Source organism: Callospermophilus lateralis, chromosome 6 (assembly GCF_048772815.1).
Source record: "Callospermophilus lateralis isolate mCalLat2 chromosome 6, mCalLat2.hap1, whole genome shotgun sequence".
Classification (NCBI taxonomy): Eukaryota; Metazoa; Chordata; class Mammalia; order Rodentia; family Sciuridae; genus Callospermophilus; species Callospermophilus lateralis.
In genome coordinates, this window is record NC_135310.1 from 39,904,525 (window position 1) to 39,920,952 (window position 16,428).

Here is a 16,428-nt window from a genome sequence, read left to right on the forward strand (position 1 = left end):
AAGGGTGAAAGTCGTCTTCTTCTATTGGGAAATGTTGTCCTCATTAACCCACTTTCAGGTAGGTAACTTGGAATGGGGAGGGAAGGGGACACCTGACTAGCAGCCGGTTCAGCCTAAGCAATACTGGCCATCATCTACCCTCAAATCATCGGTTTACATAAATTTGCTCAAGGAGAAAATATGGAGGGAAAAGAAATGAACTAAAATAGGTCCTAAGAAGCTTCATTATTTTACGGGTATACAAGAAGAATATAGCTAAGGGGCAAGATAGAAATCTTCAGAGAAAAACATGTAAATCTAGTAGTATTAAGAAACGTTCATAGACACTTCTCAGAAGGTGATATACAATCAATCAACAAATATATGAAAAAATGTTCAACCTCTCTAACAATGAGAGAAATGCAAATCAAAACCACTCTAAGATTTCATCTCACACCAGTCAGAGTGGCAACTGTTATAAAGACAAATAATTAAGTGTTGGCGAGGATGTGGGGAAAAAGGTACACTCATACATTGCTGGTAGGACTGCAAAATGGTGCAGCCAATACTGAAAGCAGTATGGATACTCCTTAGAAAACTGGGAATGGAACCACCTTTTGACCCAGCTATCTCACTTCTTGAATTGTACGCAAAGGACTTAAAAATACCATACTACAGGGTCACAGTCACATCAATGTATATTGCAGCACAATTCACAATAGCTAAACTGTGGAACCAACCTAGATGCCCTTCAGTAGATGAATGAATAAAAAAAATGTAGTATATATACACAATGAAATATTACTCAGCAATAAAAGAGAATAAAATCATGGCATTTGCAGGTAAATGAATAGAGTTAGAGAAGATAATGCTAAGAGAAGTTAGCCAATTCCAAAAAAACCAAATGCCAAATGTTTTCTTTGATATAAGGAGGCTGATTCATAGTGGGGTTGGGACGGGGAGCACGGGAAAGTTAGATGAACTCTAGATAGGGCAAAGGGGTGGGAGAGGAAGGGAGGGGGCAAGAGGGTAGGAAAGATGGTTGAATGAGATGGGCATCATTACTCTAAGTACATGTATGAAGACATGAATTGTGTGAATACATTTTCCATACAACCAGAGATATGAAAAATTGTGCTCCATATGTGTAATATGAATTATAATATATTCTGCTGTCATATACAACAAATTAGAATTTTTTAAAAAAGAAACATTCTTATTCCCCTGTTTATACTTACAGTGTATTCCATGGTGCCGTGGGGCTTCTGAACCACCATCTTCTTCTCTTTTTTATCATGTGTTTTATTTTGATTGTCATCTAAAGAACAAATTATATATAAAATGAATAATTTCATTGTCAAGATTGAAGATGGACTAAATCTACATTGTATGAAAATCTACTATTAAATTGAATAAAACCCCCAAAATGATACTAATAGAAAAATGGGCTAAGGGCAAAAAACACCACACTCCAAAAGCATATAATTCATCACTGGAACTCCTGAATAAATGATTAATGTTAAATATGTTTAAATAATACAAATAAAACAATAAGGTCATGCTTTACAATATTAATAGTCTAAATAGTAATGAATAACAATGTCGAACTTAGAGCAAAACCAGTATAATCACTATATAAATAGTGCATAAATCAGTTCAGTCCTTTTAGAAAGTGATTTGGCAATATGTAGCTACAGTTATAAAAACGTTCCTTCTCTCAATCCATAGTCCTTCCTTAATATATTCCAACGGCTGGGCGCTGTGACACAAGCCTACAATCTCAGTAATTTGTGAGACTGAGTAAGGTTGTAAGTTTGAGGCCAGCCTCAGTAACTCAGCAAGATCCTGTCTCAGAATGAAAGATAAAAAGGGCTGGGAATGTAGCTCAGTGGCAAAGTGCCTTGGGTGGTTCAATTCCCAGAACCAAAAATAAATAAATAATTTAAAAAAATCATCCTAAAGAGAGAGTCAAAAGAAAAATCACAGTGTATGTCAAGTATATGGTTATTAAAAATATTTATAAAGATAAAAATTTAGAAAGACCTACACATCTAACAACATTAAGTTGGATCATAGATATTGCTGTTTTTAAAAATGGTTAACCACTAGCAACTGCATATGACTTAAATTAACTGTTACGGTTAAATACAACTCAGTACATTAATCCAGATATCATAAAACATACAGACATTGCCATGGATAAAAAATTTTAGGACAGCAAGAAGGTAAAACTGAATTAACCAAGAAAAGATGCTCCAACTTGCATATGAGCAGAATGCAAATTAAAACCAGGTATCATTTTCTACTTATTAGGCTGAAAAAATCAGAAAGCTGGATATTCTTATGCTGGCAGAAACATGAACTGCTACTAAGAGTGTAAATTGTTTCAGTCATTCCAGCAAATTAACTATACACAGTCTGCCTGCGAGTAGCCTATCCCAACAGATACACATCTTTTCCATGAGCAATTCATTTTATAAGTGCCATAATGATCTGTTTCATCCCAATGTCCTCTGAGGCTGTGGGGAACTGCAGGGCTGGGGGCAGTGTAAGTCAAATTTATAGTTATGATCTGGGATTCCAGTCAATAATTAGAAACAACAAGCCAGGCGTACACATAGCAGCAAGTTTACATCAAGAGAAACAGAATGGTGGGTATAAAACAGTATTATTTATGTACATCTAAAACAGATGGATGTAAAACAACCACAAACATTTTTCAAGGATATGTAAAAATAAAAGCCTGTCACACTGATCATAACAGAATGACATGGAGTAGGGAGGGGAAATGAGGATAAAGGGGAAATGAATAAAGAAGTAAGAAGGAGCCCAGCCCTGAGCCGTGATGAGAAGTGGAATTAACTCAGCCACTACATTTGAGGTCTCACACACACACACACACACACACACACACACACACACACACAATCAACAATACCATTTCATCTATATAATGAATATAGGGCTACTGGGTGAGAACTGAAGGTAACAAAGAATCTGGAAAACAGTTCATTCACATAGGATTTACCTGGCTTTTAACTATCTCCTTTATACTGTTTAAAATTATAAGCCAAGAGAAAAAAATAAAGATGGTGCCATAAGAATCCTGTTCTAGTCATTTATACATTCAAATCAGATCCATTCAGAGAACCAGAAACCTTGATAATTCCTCTAGACTAATTTAAAAAAAAAAATCCCTTCTTTTAAGTGGCCATATCTAAATTGCTTCAGGAAGATGGGACTCAGGATTGTGGCTTCTATATCTCTAGATAAGAAGATTCTACACAGCCTCACTTCAAAAAACCCAATTACAATATTTTATAAATCTTATGAAAATGTAAAAAACTGGGTTGCCTTGTTCCTGACAGGTAAACAATATAATGTTAACAACACTCTTCCTTTATCCCCTTCTACAGAATCAGAAGGTGGATACCCCAGGCTAAGATTCCAAGATGAATTCTTCCAAAGCTTCCTTTGGCAGTTCACCAATTCATTCCTTTTCACATCATATCCCCATTTTCTCTGTGGCACACTCTGTCCTTCTCACAACATCATAAACAGCTGTCACCTGTCGTCCTCCTGCCGTCAGAACAAGCTTTTTATATTCTTTGGTAGGTGCTTCCTATTTCTAGATCCCAAGCTAGGCTTCCTTCTTATCTGCGGCAGCTCTTGGTCCATGCCTTTCCATAAGCCGCATTTAGCTATCTCTGGTCCCAGTGGGGAGCACTCTCACAAGCTACCAATTCAGGAGCATTTACCTATGCCCAGCTGCAAAATAAAAATGTGTGCTAGGGGACTGGGGTTTGGCTCGGTGGTAGAGCCCTTGCCTAGCATGTGTGAGGCACTGGGTTCGATTCTCAGCACCACATATAAATAAATGAAATAAAGGCCAATTGACAAATAAGAATATTTTAAAAAATATGTGCTAGTTGAACTTTTCAGGATGAACTTAAATATGTACACTTGAATTAGTACAAAAATTAATTACCTTCCACTGGCACAGGTGGATAGGAAGAGAAAAATTTCAAAAACACAACATTACAAACAACAAAACAAACAAACAAACAAACGTCCCTGTAGAGTCTAAGCTTCTGAAATCCTTGAGGTGTATAGACTGTGATACACCCATTTTTGAATGTCTTGAGCCTTGACATACATGGTTGAATGAACTTTCCAATACAGTCAATGAGCCTGACATGTTTGATTGCAGGTTAATACTTGTCACTGAAATAATATCACACTGGACAAATCATATGCACCTGTCAAAGCCACAAACCAAACACTATGTTTTACAATTGGCTCAAAAGGAAAAAAAAAAAAACAGGAGTAACTGACAAATCTATAGACTAAATTTAATTTTCTACATGTTATTATAACACAAGGTAAGGTTTATATTGCTTTTTTTTTTTTTTTTGCAGTGAGTTATAAAGATATCCAACTATGTGTCTCGATGAAGGCAACCCTGTGTGTCTTACCAAGGACGAGGTGTGAACCGTCACAGGAACGACTGCTTTGCTATGCTTCAAGATGGGGCTTCAACTCCAGTGTTTTAGTTAGGTGAGGACCAAAGACACGGACACAACTGTCCCCCAGTGACCCTGACACCTGCACTTCTAGCCCCAGGCTTCCTCATAGCCCTTTATACTTACTAAATTCTGACACTTTCCCTTGCTTTCAGGAATTCTGAGTCAAATGATGTCAAAGTATCTACTGCCTGAGGGCAAAGTTGGCCAGGTGCTCCTTACGGGTTATTCTGAGTAAAGCAACTAAACCTCTCACCTGCCCCACCTGTGAGATGAAGTCCTCAAAGCTGGTTTTGCCCTCGGTATTTCTAATAAGGAAGTACTTGTGACAAAATTGACGAAAACCCTCGAGGAACAAAACCCAGGCCCTTCAGCCTAGCCTGTCTTTTTCTGCATACATCCTAGAGGTGGGAACTGGAGTGGGGAGTAGGAACAGGCTCTCTGCCTTGACCTCAAACCATGTGGGCCTCGGTGTCCTGCCACTTCCCTTCCCACCCTGTAAGAGACCCCGGAATGTCCAGAACATGAGGCTGTTGGCTCCTGTATTTGAGAACATGTCAGATAAAAGTTTACTGAAAGGAAACTTTTTCTCTCTGGGCAGTGGGGCTAAAGAAAGGAAGGAGATCCAGAAGTACATCTGGGGCAGGGGCACAGAGACAGGTTCAGGAGGGATCACTTGCAGTCGTGACCTGTGGAGTCTCGGATGATACTATGACTACAAAGAGAATGCATTTTTTGGAGAAGGTCCGAGGCTTGAGAATAGCATCTAAAGAAAGCTTAGATTTGGTGAATAAAAAGAAGTAAAACTGGGGCTGGATTGTGGCTCAGCAGTAGAGCACTGGCCTAGCACATGTGAGGTACTGGGTTCGATCCTCAGCACAACATAAACATAAATAAAAGAAAGTTATTGTGTCCATCTACAACTAAAGTTTTATATATATATATAATTAAAAAGTGAGACTAATAAAAGAGAAAAGCAATTTTGGGGATGGAAGAGTGAGTACAGTATCACATAGGCCATGGGTGAAGGGAGGGAGGGAAGGGAGGTGTTCTCTACACTGTCAAATTCTGCACAGAGGCTGAGAGGTGGAAATGTGGGAACAGATAACTGGAGGTCACACAGAGCTGCTGAAAGTGGAGGAAACCCCTGAGAGGGACGACAGCAGGGGTAAGGTCATCTGCTAAAATGTAATGGGTAAAGACAGGATTGGGGAGCAAAAGGAAGTGGAAGTTGGGAGAGCTATTATGGCAAGGATAAGGTTGTGATCATGTGAACATGGAGAACGAATACAACAATAAGGGTTCCCCCAGGGTGGGATTTCACCAAGTAACAGGCTATGTGAAGAAGTAAGTAGATAAGCTGCTAGATGGTCACTAGTAGGGTTTGTGATGGATGCAAAGAGGAGGGCAGCTGAGACTCAACCAGTGGCAGGGGAGGGTTAGTGAGAGGCTGGAGGAGTTAGGAGAACGGCAAGATGAATGAGTTTCCTATTGCTGCTGTAACAAAATACCACAAATTTCGTGGTTCAAAATTAAAAATAAAATCAGAGGTACTGTCTTACAGTTTCACAGGTTATTCATTTGACATGGGTCTCACTGTTTTCCTTCTGGAGCTTCTAGGGGAGGATGAGCTTTCTGTGTTCTCTAACTTCTGTAAGTGATTTTTTAAAAAAATTATTATTACTATTTTAATCAAGGTCCTTTTCTCCATCTGCAAAGCCAGCAGCACTGGCTGAGTTATACTTATGCTGCCATTTGTCTAGTTAACTCTCCTCTGCCTCCTCCTATCAGTATTAAGATCACTTGTGATGACTCCAAGGCAACCTCATTAATCCAGGCAGATCTACTTAAGACCAGTTGATTAACCTTAAGTCCACCTATAACCTTAATTTACCATTGTCATATAATCTAACAGATTTTGGGTAACAGGATATAGATGTCTTGAGGGCTGTTTTTCTGCCTACCACAGATGGAGAACAGATTATGGAAAAACACAAGAAAGGAAGTTGAACTTCATAAAGGGGATTTTTGAGGATTCATAGTTTTTCAGATGTGGCCAATGCATACTCTAGAGGGAAAGGTGGGGAGCATTAAAGGATGTGGTACTGGGTAGAGGTTCTCGTTTTGAGAAAAACAGGCAATGAGTCAATACAATGTACATCCAACCTAAGCATCTGTGTCACCGCCACTGGGACCAGGTGAAGTCAGGACAGTGGAGATTAATTATTATTGTATTTGAAAACACAAGCAAAAGAGATAGCTGTGAATTTCTTTCTTGGTTCTCGACTCCATAATTTCTACAGAGACATAGGAAGGAAGGGTAGACAAAAAGTATGTAGCTTTTAAATTTTTTTTTTCTGTATTTAATCAATTATTTGAACAATCAAAAAAAGAACTTTGGAAAATTATTAGGTCTTCCAATTTATTAGGAATCATTCTGCACTGATCTTAAACTTACTTAGTGTGTGTGTGTGTGTGTGTGTGTGTGTCCCCTTTTCTCCTTGAATAATCCGTCTCTCCCTACCATCTTTCTCTATCACAGAACCATCTGACCAGGGTTCAGTAGGCTCACAGCACAGGACCCCCCACACTTCATTGTCTACAGAGGGAAGATGGTTTCCATGGCATCCAAATAAGGGAAAATTAGGCAAAATTATCTTTGTCTGTCCTGCTCATTTATGAACAGGAGAATCTGTTTCCAATGACAGGCCTCTACCTATAATGGAAATTGATGCTTTCAGCTCTGATAGTTTGGTGACATTAACCGGAAAATCAGCTCATCTGCCATCTCCTTTATGCCACCAAAAAAAAAAAAAAAAAAGCAAATTCTTCACAGGAATGAAAACTGAATGACTCTATGACATCACCTCCAGGTCTGCAGTGATTACTAAGTTCTGCCTAAACAAAGTCTCTGTGAGGCCCCTGCCCTCCAGCTCTATAGAAGAGATTCCACGAGTGCAGGGGGAGAGCTCTCCACCAGCACTGGCCAGCTCCACCTCACTCTTTTTGCTCTCCGGTTACACTGTGGAAGACAAGGGCCTAAGAGGAATTCCTGTGAAGCTCTTAAGGCCTCCGGACATGGTATCTACAATCCCACCAAATTCAATATAGAGGCTAGCCTAACATCATGTGAGGCAAAGTCAGAAGTATTTAAAGTCATAAAGCAAAATCCGTAATGGAGATAAATTCAGAGACACTATAAACACCATGGAGATAGCTTGGAAACCCCAAAGAGAAAGAGGCAATCCCCGCCCCTCATAGGAAGGGCACTTTTCACAACATTGTGAGGCAACAACTAGAACTGTTGATTATTAAATTATTAAGTATTAAATGAGGTTGGGTGAACATTGGCTATAATTTGGAGAAAAACATTTCAGGAACCTGAGTGTTTGTAAATGGTCTCTTAAGAAATAAAGCCTTCCTAAAGTTCTTATATCAGAAACCAAAACCAAATATTAAAATAATAATAATAAAATAACAAGCCATGGGTGTGACTCAGTAGGAGAATGCCCGCCTAGCATGCACATGGCCCTGAGTTCTATCCCTAGCACTGCCAAAAAAAAAAAAAAAAAAGTAAAACACTAACCAGTATCAAGATAAGAATTTGTACTTTCATAGTTTATACTTGGCTTTGCCCTGAAATATCCAGTTAAAGCAACAGATAAAAGAGTTTTAAATAATGAAAAGAAAGAAATAAAAATTTGATTATTAGTAGATGAATTGTCTACCAGAAGAACCAATATTATTATAAAAATGTCAAAAATTCATAAAATTTGCTCATTAAAGGGGTCAGATATAATTCATTTTAATGTGATGGAAGTCTCATGCATAGTGGTATTCAACTATAAGATATCAAGGGATAAATACAATTAACTTTCTCTCTCTACACACACACACACACACACACATATCATGTATATGTATAAAATTAAAAAGCCAGCTGGTTACAGTGGTGCACACCTGTAATCCCAGCAGCACCAGAGGCTGGGACAGGAGGATTGCAAGTTCAAAGCCAGTCTCAGAAACTTGCTAGGCCCTAGGCAACTTGGTGAGACCCTGTCTCAAAACAACAACAACAAAATTATTGGGCTGGGGATGTGCTTTATTAGTTGAGCTCCCCTGGGTTCAATCCCAGTACCAAAAATAAAAATAAACAGCTTTATTGAGGTATATAAGTGGAAATTTGGGTAAAGGCAGAGACATAATGCTCTTATACAGGAAATCTCATACTTATAAATTCATTTTCTCTTCAAATCAATGTTTAAATTAAATGTCATTTAAAAAATAAAATTGTTTTGGTGAAGGTACACTTGCCAAATTGATAACCAGGTTTATCTAGAAGCATATATACATAAGACTATCCAAAATTATGTTTAAAAGAGAAATGATGGTAGGAACATTCTACTGATGTAAAGCCACAACAAGAAAAACATTGCAGCAACATGACTAAACAAGAATTAAGGTAAAACAAAAGAACCATTATAAATCAGTGAGAAAAAAATTGGCTTTTCCCATAAAACCCTGTAACTTCAGGTTAGTGGGCTGGTTCGTTATTGGGCAAATAGCAAAAGCATTGAAGCCTGACCCTTAATCACCATGCAAACTTGTGTAAGTGACTTTACTTCATTGAAGACAATTTCCTAGTGTGTAAAATGGGGATGGTATTGGACTCCCACCGAGTTACTCCCACCGAGTTAAGAAATAGATGAGCCAATTCAGGAAAAGGAATTTGTACTGAGAAAAGCAAGGACTCAAAGAACATTAAAGATTATTATTAAATGGGGTTGGGTGAACATTGGCTGAGATTTGAGAAAATTTCTATCACTCTCGAATCCATGCAGATAGATTCAGACTTAATAAAGTTGAGAATGGTGGCACACAGCCTGTAGTCCCAGCCACTTTACTGAGGCAGGAGGATCACTTGAGCCTAGGAGATTGGGGTCAGCCTGGGCAACAGAATGAGATTCTGTTTCCTTTAAAAGATTTAAAAATAAAAAATAAAGTTACAAATAACTTTGAGGAAAACTTACTTGCTTAAAGAAATAATTTGGTCTTTATTGGTGACACACGCTTCTTAATTACTGGCTTGAATGTAAAAAGCACAATTAAAATGTTCAATGCTGTTGTTTAGCATCTTAAGAGTACCTTCTGGAAAATCTAAGTCACAAACTGTTACAGTGGGAAAAAAAAATGTGTCAAGGAAGAAATAATTCTTTATTTTATCCTCTGACAGATGTCAGGGAGTATGTGACACTTCCTTTCCTCCAAGCATGTCACAAGAAATATGTTTTAAAAATTTATTAGTAGTATTTGATATTATTTAATATTGTTAATATTTTACTAACATGAGTATGTCATAACCAAAACTCTATAATGCATGTGCCTCAAGGGCAGGGAAGTTGTCTACTTCAGGAAATGCTTCACCTCAGAATTCAATAGGACCTGCACGGAGTAGGCCTCACGTACATGTGGAATGAATGACTAATCCAGGTGACTGTCAACTGAGTAAAGGAAGACACAGGTGACTTTTGATTGTTTGGTCAGCATTCAGTTTATATCAGCCATAAAAATCAGTGGGCATTTGGAGTGTAACTACATATGTGCCCAGGTCTAATAATCAATCCTAGCAGTAGTAAGGGTGGTAGTTAATCCCCTGAAGTTTCAGTCTATTCATTCAAATTATAGCTCAGGGGTAAAGGAAACTCTATAATTACTTTGTTCTTCTGTATTAAGAAATAACAGTGTTCCTGGGAAAATTGAGGAGACACTAAAGTTTTATTTAACTTTGACCTTATTTTACTCCCAGAGTTGATCTGGGATTTTCATGAAGAAGAGAGTAGGTATGAATCCCTGCTCCATGCTGACCCATCGTGGACTTTGGCAAACAACTCAGCTTCCCAGCACTTGTAAAAACAGGCTACTACTTCCTGTAGTAGACCACGGTGAGTCGTAAGTTAAATAATGAAATAAGGCATCTCGTCCATAGGGAATACTCCTCCAAATTAGGTTCTTTCTGCTCTTCCCCATGAGGTTGCTTCTCCCCACTTTCCTACTCTTTTCCACCTTTCAAAAGCTCATTTCTTTTTTTATAAATGAAACAAGGACTTAATTTGTAAATTTATACTTTAGAAGAAAATATAGGAAATATAAAAAGCCAATTCTACCTAAATCAAAACTATGCAGAATCATAGTCTTAGTTCATTTGGGCTGCTATAAGCATATCAGAAACTGGTAAAAACATCATAAAATATCTGAAACAACACATATTCATTTCCCATAGTTTTGGAGACTGGAAAATCCAAGATCAAGGTGCTGACAAATTTAGAGTCTGGTAAAAGTCCTCTCCTGGTTCAGAGATGGCACATGCTCACTGTGTCCTCACATGGTGGAAGGGGCAATGAGGTCTTATTCATAAGGATTTCACTTTCAGGATATAATGACCTCCCAAAAACCTCACCACCTAATATCATTACCTTGGGGATGATGATTTCAATAGATGAATTGGGGGTGGTATACAAATTCAGACCATAGCAATCATTTTTAAATACAGATGAACAAAAAGAAGAAAATACCTCCGTTCAGAGAACCAGTGTTCATTTTCTGGTAAATATACTTCCAGCAGCTCTACAGACTCCATTGTAAATGTAGGTAGGTAAGTTTTTAAAATAAAATTGTAATAATGATCTATAAATATGGCCAACCTACTTTTCTATTATAATAATGTTTTGTGAAGAACTTACATGTCATTAAGTATTTTCCTACATCATTTTAAGATGACACATTGTAATCTACTCTGTCATTTGTTATTTTTATTATCCTGCTACTTTTTTAAAAAAAGTAATGATGGTCATTGTAGTTAAATCTTCTAATATGCTCAACAATAAGGAAACAAAAAAATTGTTTCCTTAGGGTGAACTTCTGCAGGCAAAATTGTAGAGTCAAAGGATATGCAAAAAGTACCACTCTTGATAAAAATGACCAAACTGCCCTCCAAAAAGATTCAGCCACATTATTCTCCCATCATCAATATCTTTGTAGTTTGAATATTTATGTTCCCCAAATTCACATGTTCAAATCCTCCTGGTCAAGGACATGGTAATAGGAGATGGAAAGTTTGTGAGGTGATTAGTTCAAACAGAACTCTCATAAATGAGATTAGTGTCCTTATCAGAGAACCCCAAGAGAGACAGACCTCTTGCCACTTCCGCATATGAGGTGACAACAAAACTAAAATGGCAGACTATGAGGAAATGGGCCCACACCAGGCTCTGAATTTGCCAATGCCTTGATCTTGAAATTTCTAGCCTCCAGAATATGAGATCTATCTGTGGTTTATAAGCCACCCAGTTTATGATATTTTGCTATAGCAGCCAAATAGACTAAGACAGAGTCAGGGTGTTTTATTTTTCCATGTACTCTGCTCCGAACATTTCTAATTTGGTTTTACAACACTTAGAAATCACTGGTCATAAGCTGTTGTCCAACATTTTGGGGTATTCTGTTGCAGTGAAATTTTTCATAATACAAGTTATGGTAAGCACAATACAGGAATCAGGAATGATACTTGCATGATGTAGACCATTTTTCTTATAATGGGACTAATCCCAGCTCAAGACCATTCAGAGTGGAGCAGGGCTTTTAAGACATTGAGTCATCACACTCCTGTTCCAACAATGACAAGAACAGGTTACAATATACTGTGTTAATGGGAGTACTGGGACTGTGAAATGACAGGGATAGGGACTGCGAAGGAGTTTCCTTGAGCCAAAATCAGCATGATCACAGCTGGGTTTGCTCAGGGATGCTTATTTCACAGCTACTTCCTTGTAGGCATCCATAACCCCTTGTTTGTATAAAAATGTAACTTTAGCCTATAAATCCCTTTTTCCCTTCAGAACAATTTTTCTATAGAACAAGGTTACCACACTGTTGATATTTTGAGCTTTTTTTTAATTTATTTTTTTATAGTTGTAAATGGAAAGTATGCCTTTATTTGTTTGGTTTGTTTATGTGGTGCTAAGGATCAAACCCAGTGCCTCACACATGCTAGGCAAGTGCTCTGCCACTGAGCCCCAGACCCAGCATGATATTTTGAACTTTTTAACATAGGGCAGTTTTTTGCAAACAGATGGATGGAAACACCAAGAGTGATGATGTTGAAAACAGTACCTGCAAGAAGAAAAAGCAACGATAGACCACTGAAGCCCAAGAGAGGTCCAGAATCCCCTGCTGAAGACTTCAGTACCTTTTAAGTATCATGGAATAGAAACTTTACTTTTGTCCCTGGGACTGCTCATTAACTGCTTGGAATATGGAACAAAGAAATTGGTTCTTCAGATTTCAACATATTTATAAAGACTGTGGAGCAGGTAAGTATGCCATGTGGTAATGGGATATGGAAAACTCAATTTCCTCCTATTCAAGATTTGTACTTTTTGCTTTCTTTCTATTCTTATTTCTTAATATTTTCTAATTATGAATCTGAGAATTGTAAAACAATTTAATTGCCACATAAATGGGAGGTGTTAGATCTTGGGTTTTAAGAATTATGATGCCTTTTTGCATTCATGCACATAAGCATATTACAATGGTTATGTATGTTAAATTTTATGTATTTAATTTTATTCATGTATTGTTAATTGTACATTTAATTAAATGCAAAGCTAATCACTAATTCATGACTTTTTCATTCTTAAGGCCTAGATCTTGTCATGTCACAGATAATATCTCTCCCTCCCAGTAAATTTGTTTTGGGAAATCTATGACACAACAGGTACATTCCCTGGGGTTTCATTTGTCTAAGAATGTCTTGTCTTTAAGCCTGAAAAACAACTTTCACTTACAGCTTTGAGCTAGATGTGATGACCCTTGTGTTCTCTGCCTAACTCCTCCTTTACTCCTCTATAAGTAACTTTTTCAAGACTTATTTTTATTTATTTTTTACTACTTATCTATGATCTATAAATATTTGCTTCTGTGTACCCAAGCACTGAGTTTTAATTCTACCCTAAATATGGTGAGCTCTTTTAATTCCTATACTCAGGCATACATTTCGGCTCCTGAAAGCATTCTCCCTGTTTCACACAAAACTTTAATTAATATGTCACAAAAACTTTAATATGATTTTCTTGATGGTCCCAAGAAGCACAGGGCTGACTATATCCACCCAAATAATTTCAACTTATTTTAAACCCAAGTCCCTTAAACCCATCCTGCTTGAATAGAAAAATATTAGTTAGGATTGGTGTTGTTGTTTTTGTTTTTTTTTTTGGTTTTGGTCCTGGCGACTGAACCCAGGACCTCCGGATGGCAAGCACAATTCTACCACGGAGCCACACTCAGCCCCCTCATTAGGTTCTTTTCACCTGACAGTTCTTTTTAATCCTGCATTCTTTGATTCTTTGAGCTCTGAAGTCCCAGAATAATCATTACTTCTGAATAGAAGAGCAATATCATTCTACATTTATGGCTTGACCTATTTGTGTTTAGAAATTAATTTATCAAAATAACATAATCTTGGCTTTCTTAACTTGATATATGAAACAAAAGGCAAATGATGGATGTAAAATTTTCACATGTATGGATTTTAAAAATCCTTAGAAAAAGTAGTTTGTGTATGGAAATGCGTCAAGGTTGCCACTGTGGAAGATAACTTAGTAGTTGTTTACGTTCATTTTGTCATGGACACCAAAAATCTATAGAAGGGAAAATAGAAGATTCCATTTGTTTTTTACTGTCTTTGTTTTTCTTGTCAAGGTTCTTTTGAATTGAGGAAGAAAAGCAGATTTGAGATGATTAATACAGACAATACAGATTAGTTATCAACAAGCTAAATTCATTGTGCATCCTGCAAACTTCTCCTTAAACAAATATTTGACGGTGTTAATCACAAAACTGGCCATAATCTAAGACCTTTGTGTTTGATATGATGACTTCCCAAGTACAATTCTCCTAAAATTCCTACTATACTCTCCAGGATTCTTGGCATTATCCTTTTTATATTAAAATATTACATAATCATAATATATTTTATTCCAATAGAGCTTGCTTCCCTCATTTATAAAATTCCTCCATCTCTTTCCAATCTTAAACCTTTATAACCATGTTTCAGATGAAGAACTTCCCTACAATGAAATATCATATGCATTTGTAACATTCTATCCCTATCTCCATGTTCTTAGAAGCATAGAAGTATACTATTCTAAGATTCAGGAATAAGCATTTGTTTAATATAAAAGTTTCTTGGCATATGATTTTCATGCTACTTCCATATGTTTTGTTGTTGTAACAGTTGAGTTATCTTTTGATACATTTAGGAATATTCCAATATACTTGTATCACATTCAACTTAATAGCTACTTTTGAAAAATTTATTATGATAAGTTGTTATTGAACAATTCTTATTCCTTAAGAATTGTTGAATAAATGAAAAAAGGAGTCCTATACATGAACAAATACAAATGAAAGCATGGAAGTGCTGAGTTCACTTGTTCTAGAAGCTTTTTTTTTTTTTTTTTTTTTTGATGCCTACTGTGTGTCAAGCACCATGAAAGGTGCTGGATCTAGATCGATCTGATGCCATCTGCCTCAGTGTTTTACTTCACTTCCTTTTCCCTAGTCCGCTCTCAAAACTGAAACAAAACATTTATAGCATCAGCATCATGTTGTTATAATGAGGCAATTCCAGTGACTCAATCTTTCCACACCATTTTTTATCAGTATCTTAACTGCTGTGTTCCAGTGTCAAGAGAGAGCAATGAGTTATGGCCTAAGGCTTAAGTAAGGCACAGATAAATCTAATTCAACAAGTTAAAACATAACTTTTGTCAAGACAGACTTCTTTAGATCAGGCAGGTAATACCGTGGAGGTAGACTGGATACCTACAAAAAGTAATCACCCTCTTATATCTCACTGACAGAACTTTCTCTAATGTTCTTTTTGCAAAGCCCTTGCTTTTACTCTGTTATTCAGTTCTCTGTATTTTATGATTATTAACATTTAAAATAATTATAAAATATTTAATATGCAAAAAGAAAACAAACTCCCTTGGAACTTCTGTACTCAGAGAAAACTACTATCAACATTTTGTTATGTATCCTGCTCTTTTTAAATATACACATTATCATTTGTTGTCCATGAACTTCTTGTTTTGACTCTCTGTGTGTTCCGTGGAGCACTTTATTTACAGATATAAATTCACCCAACACCTGCAATTTATAGGTCTTTCAACTGCAACCTAGGCCCCTCTAGACAAATCCACTTGGTACCTCAAAAACAGCTCCAAACACAAATTCATCATCCTCCTTCCTCCTCCTTGAGTTTCCTAATTTGTTAGTTCTTGACTCTCACTCACTTAACTGCACAGCACACACTGCTATTTCCCTAAAAAAAACCTGTCCTCAGTGGGCCCAGTCTCTGCCCCCCTTCCATATGCCTTCTCAGATCAGATTCATCAGAGAGAATACAGTCCTCCAGCTCCCCACTAATGACAAAGTGAAGTCTATATCCTTGGCAGGCAACCGATCTTCCCATTTTCATGTCTCTTCTCCTCCCTAGACTAGAGCCACCAAAAGCTGCAATGAATTGGAACCGGAGTGACCTTTAACTTGAGGTCTGATGCTCCACCTAGTGGTACAGAATGATATCCTGGGATAGGAATCTAAGCCATAAGCCTGGGTCAGATGCTGTGAGGCCAAGCAAACCTGCTAAGACCTGAGTTTGTCATCTGCAGGCAGATATGGAAAGGGCCAAGAAGCCCTGGAATTCAGTGGCCCAGACAGAGGGTTGATCTAAGCACTCTACGCTCATGAGTAAAAGTCCCAAACCTCCAAACCAGTTGTTCTTGTCATTCCTGAGAGAAGAGAACATGCTCTAATGGCATCTCCTTATCTATTGCTGCCCAAAAAAATCACACCATTTTGACTG

At 37.3% G+C, this 16,428-nt stretch overlaps 1 protein-coding gene across 4 annotated transcripts in view; it reads right to left on the reverse strand.

Moving 5' to 3' along the window:
• The window catches only part of Ncoa7 (nuclear receptor coactivator 7), a 148,441-nt gene that overhangs the window by 56,212 nt on the left and 75,801 nt on the right, over window positions 1–16,428 (reverse strand). For all 4 annotated transcript variants that reach the window (XM_076858280.2, XM_076858279.2, XM_076858278.2 and 1 more), the window contains exon 4: window positions 1,218–1,297. In XM_076858280.2, coding sequence (XP_076714395.2) covers window positions 1,218–1,297 — 80 coding nt within the window. The remainder of the gene's footprint in view (window positions 1–1,217; window positions 1,298–16,428) is intronic.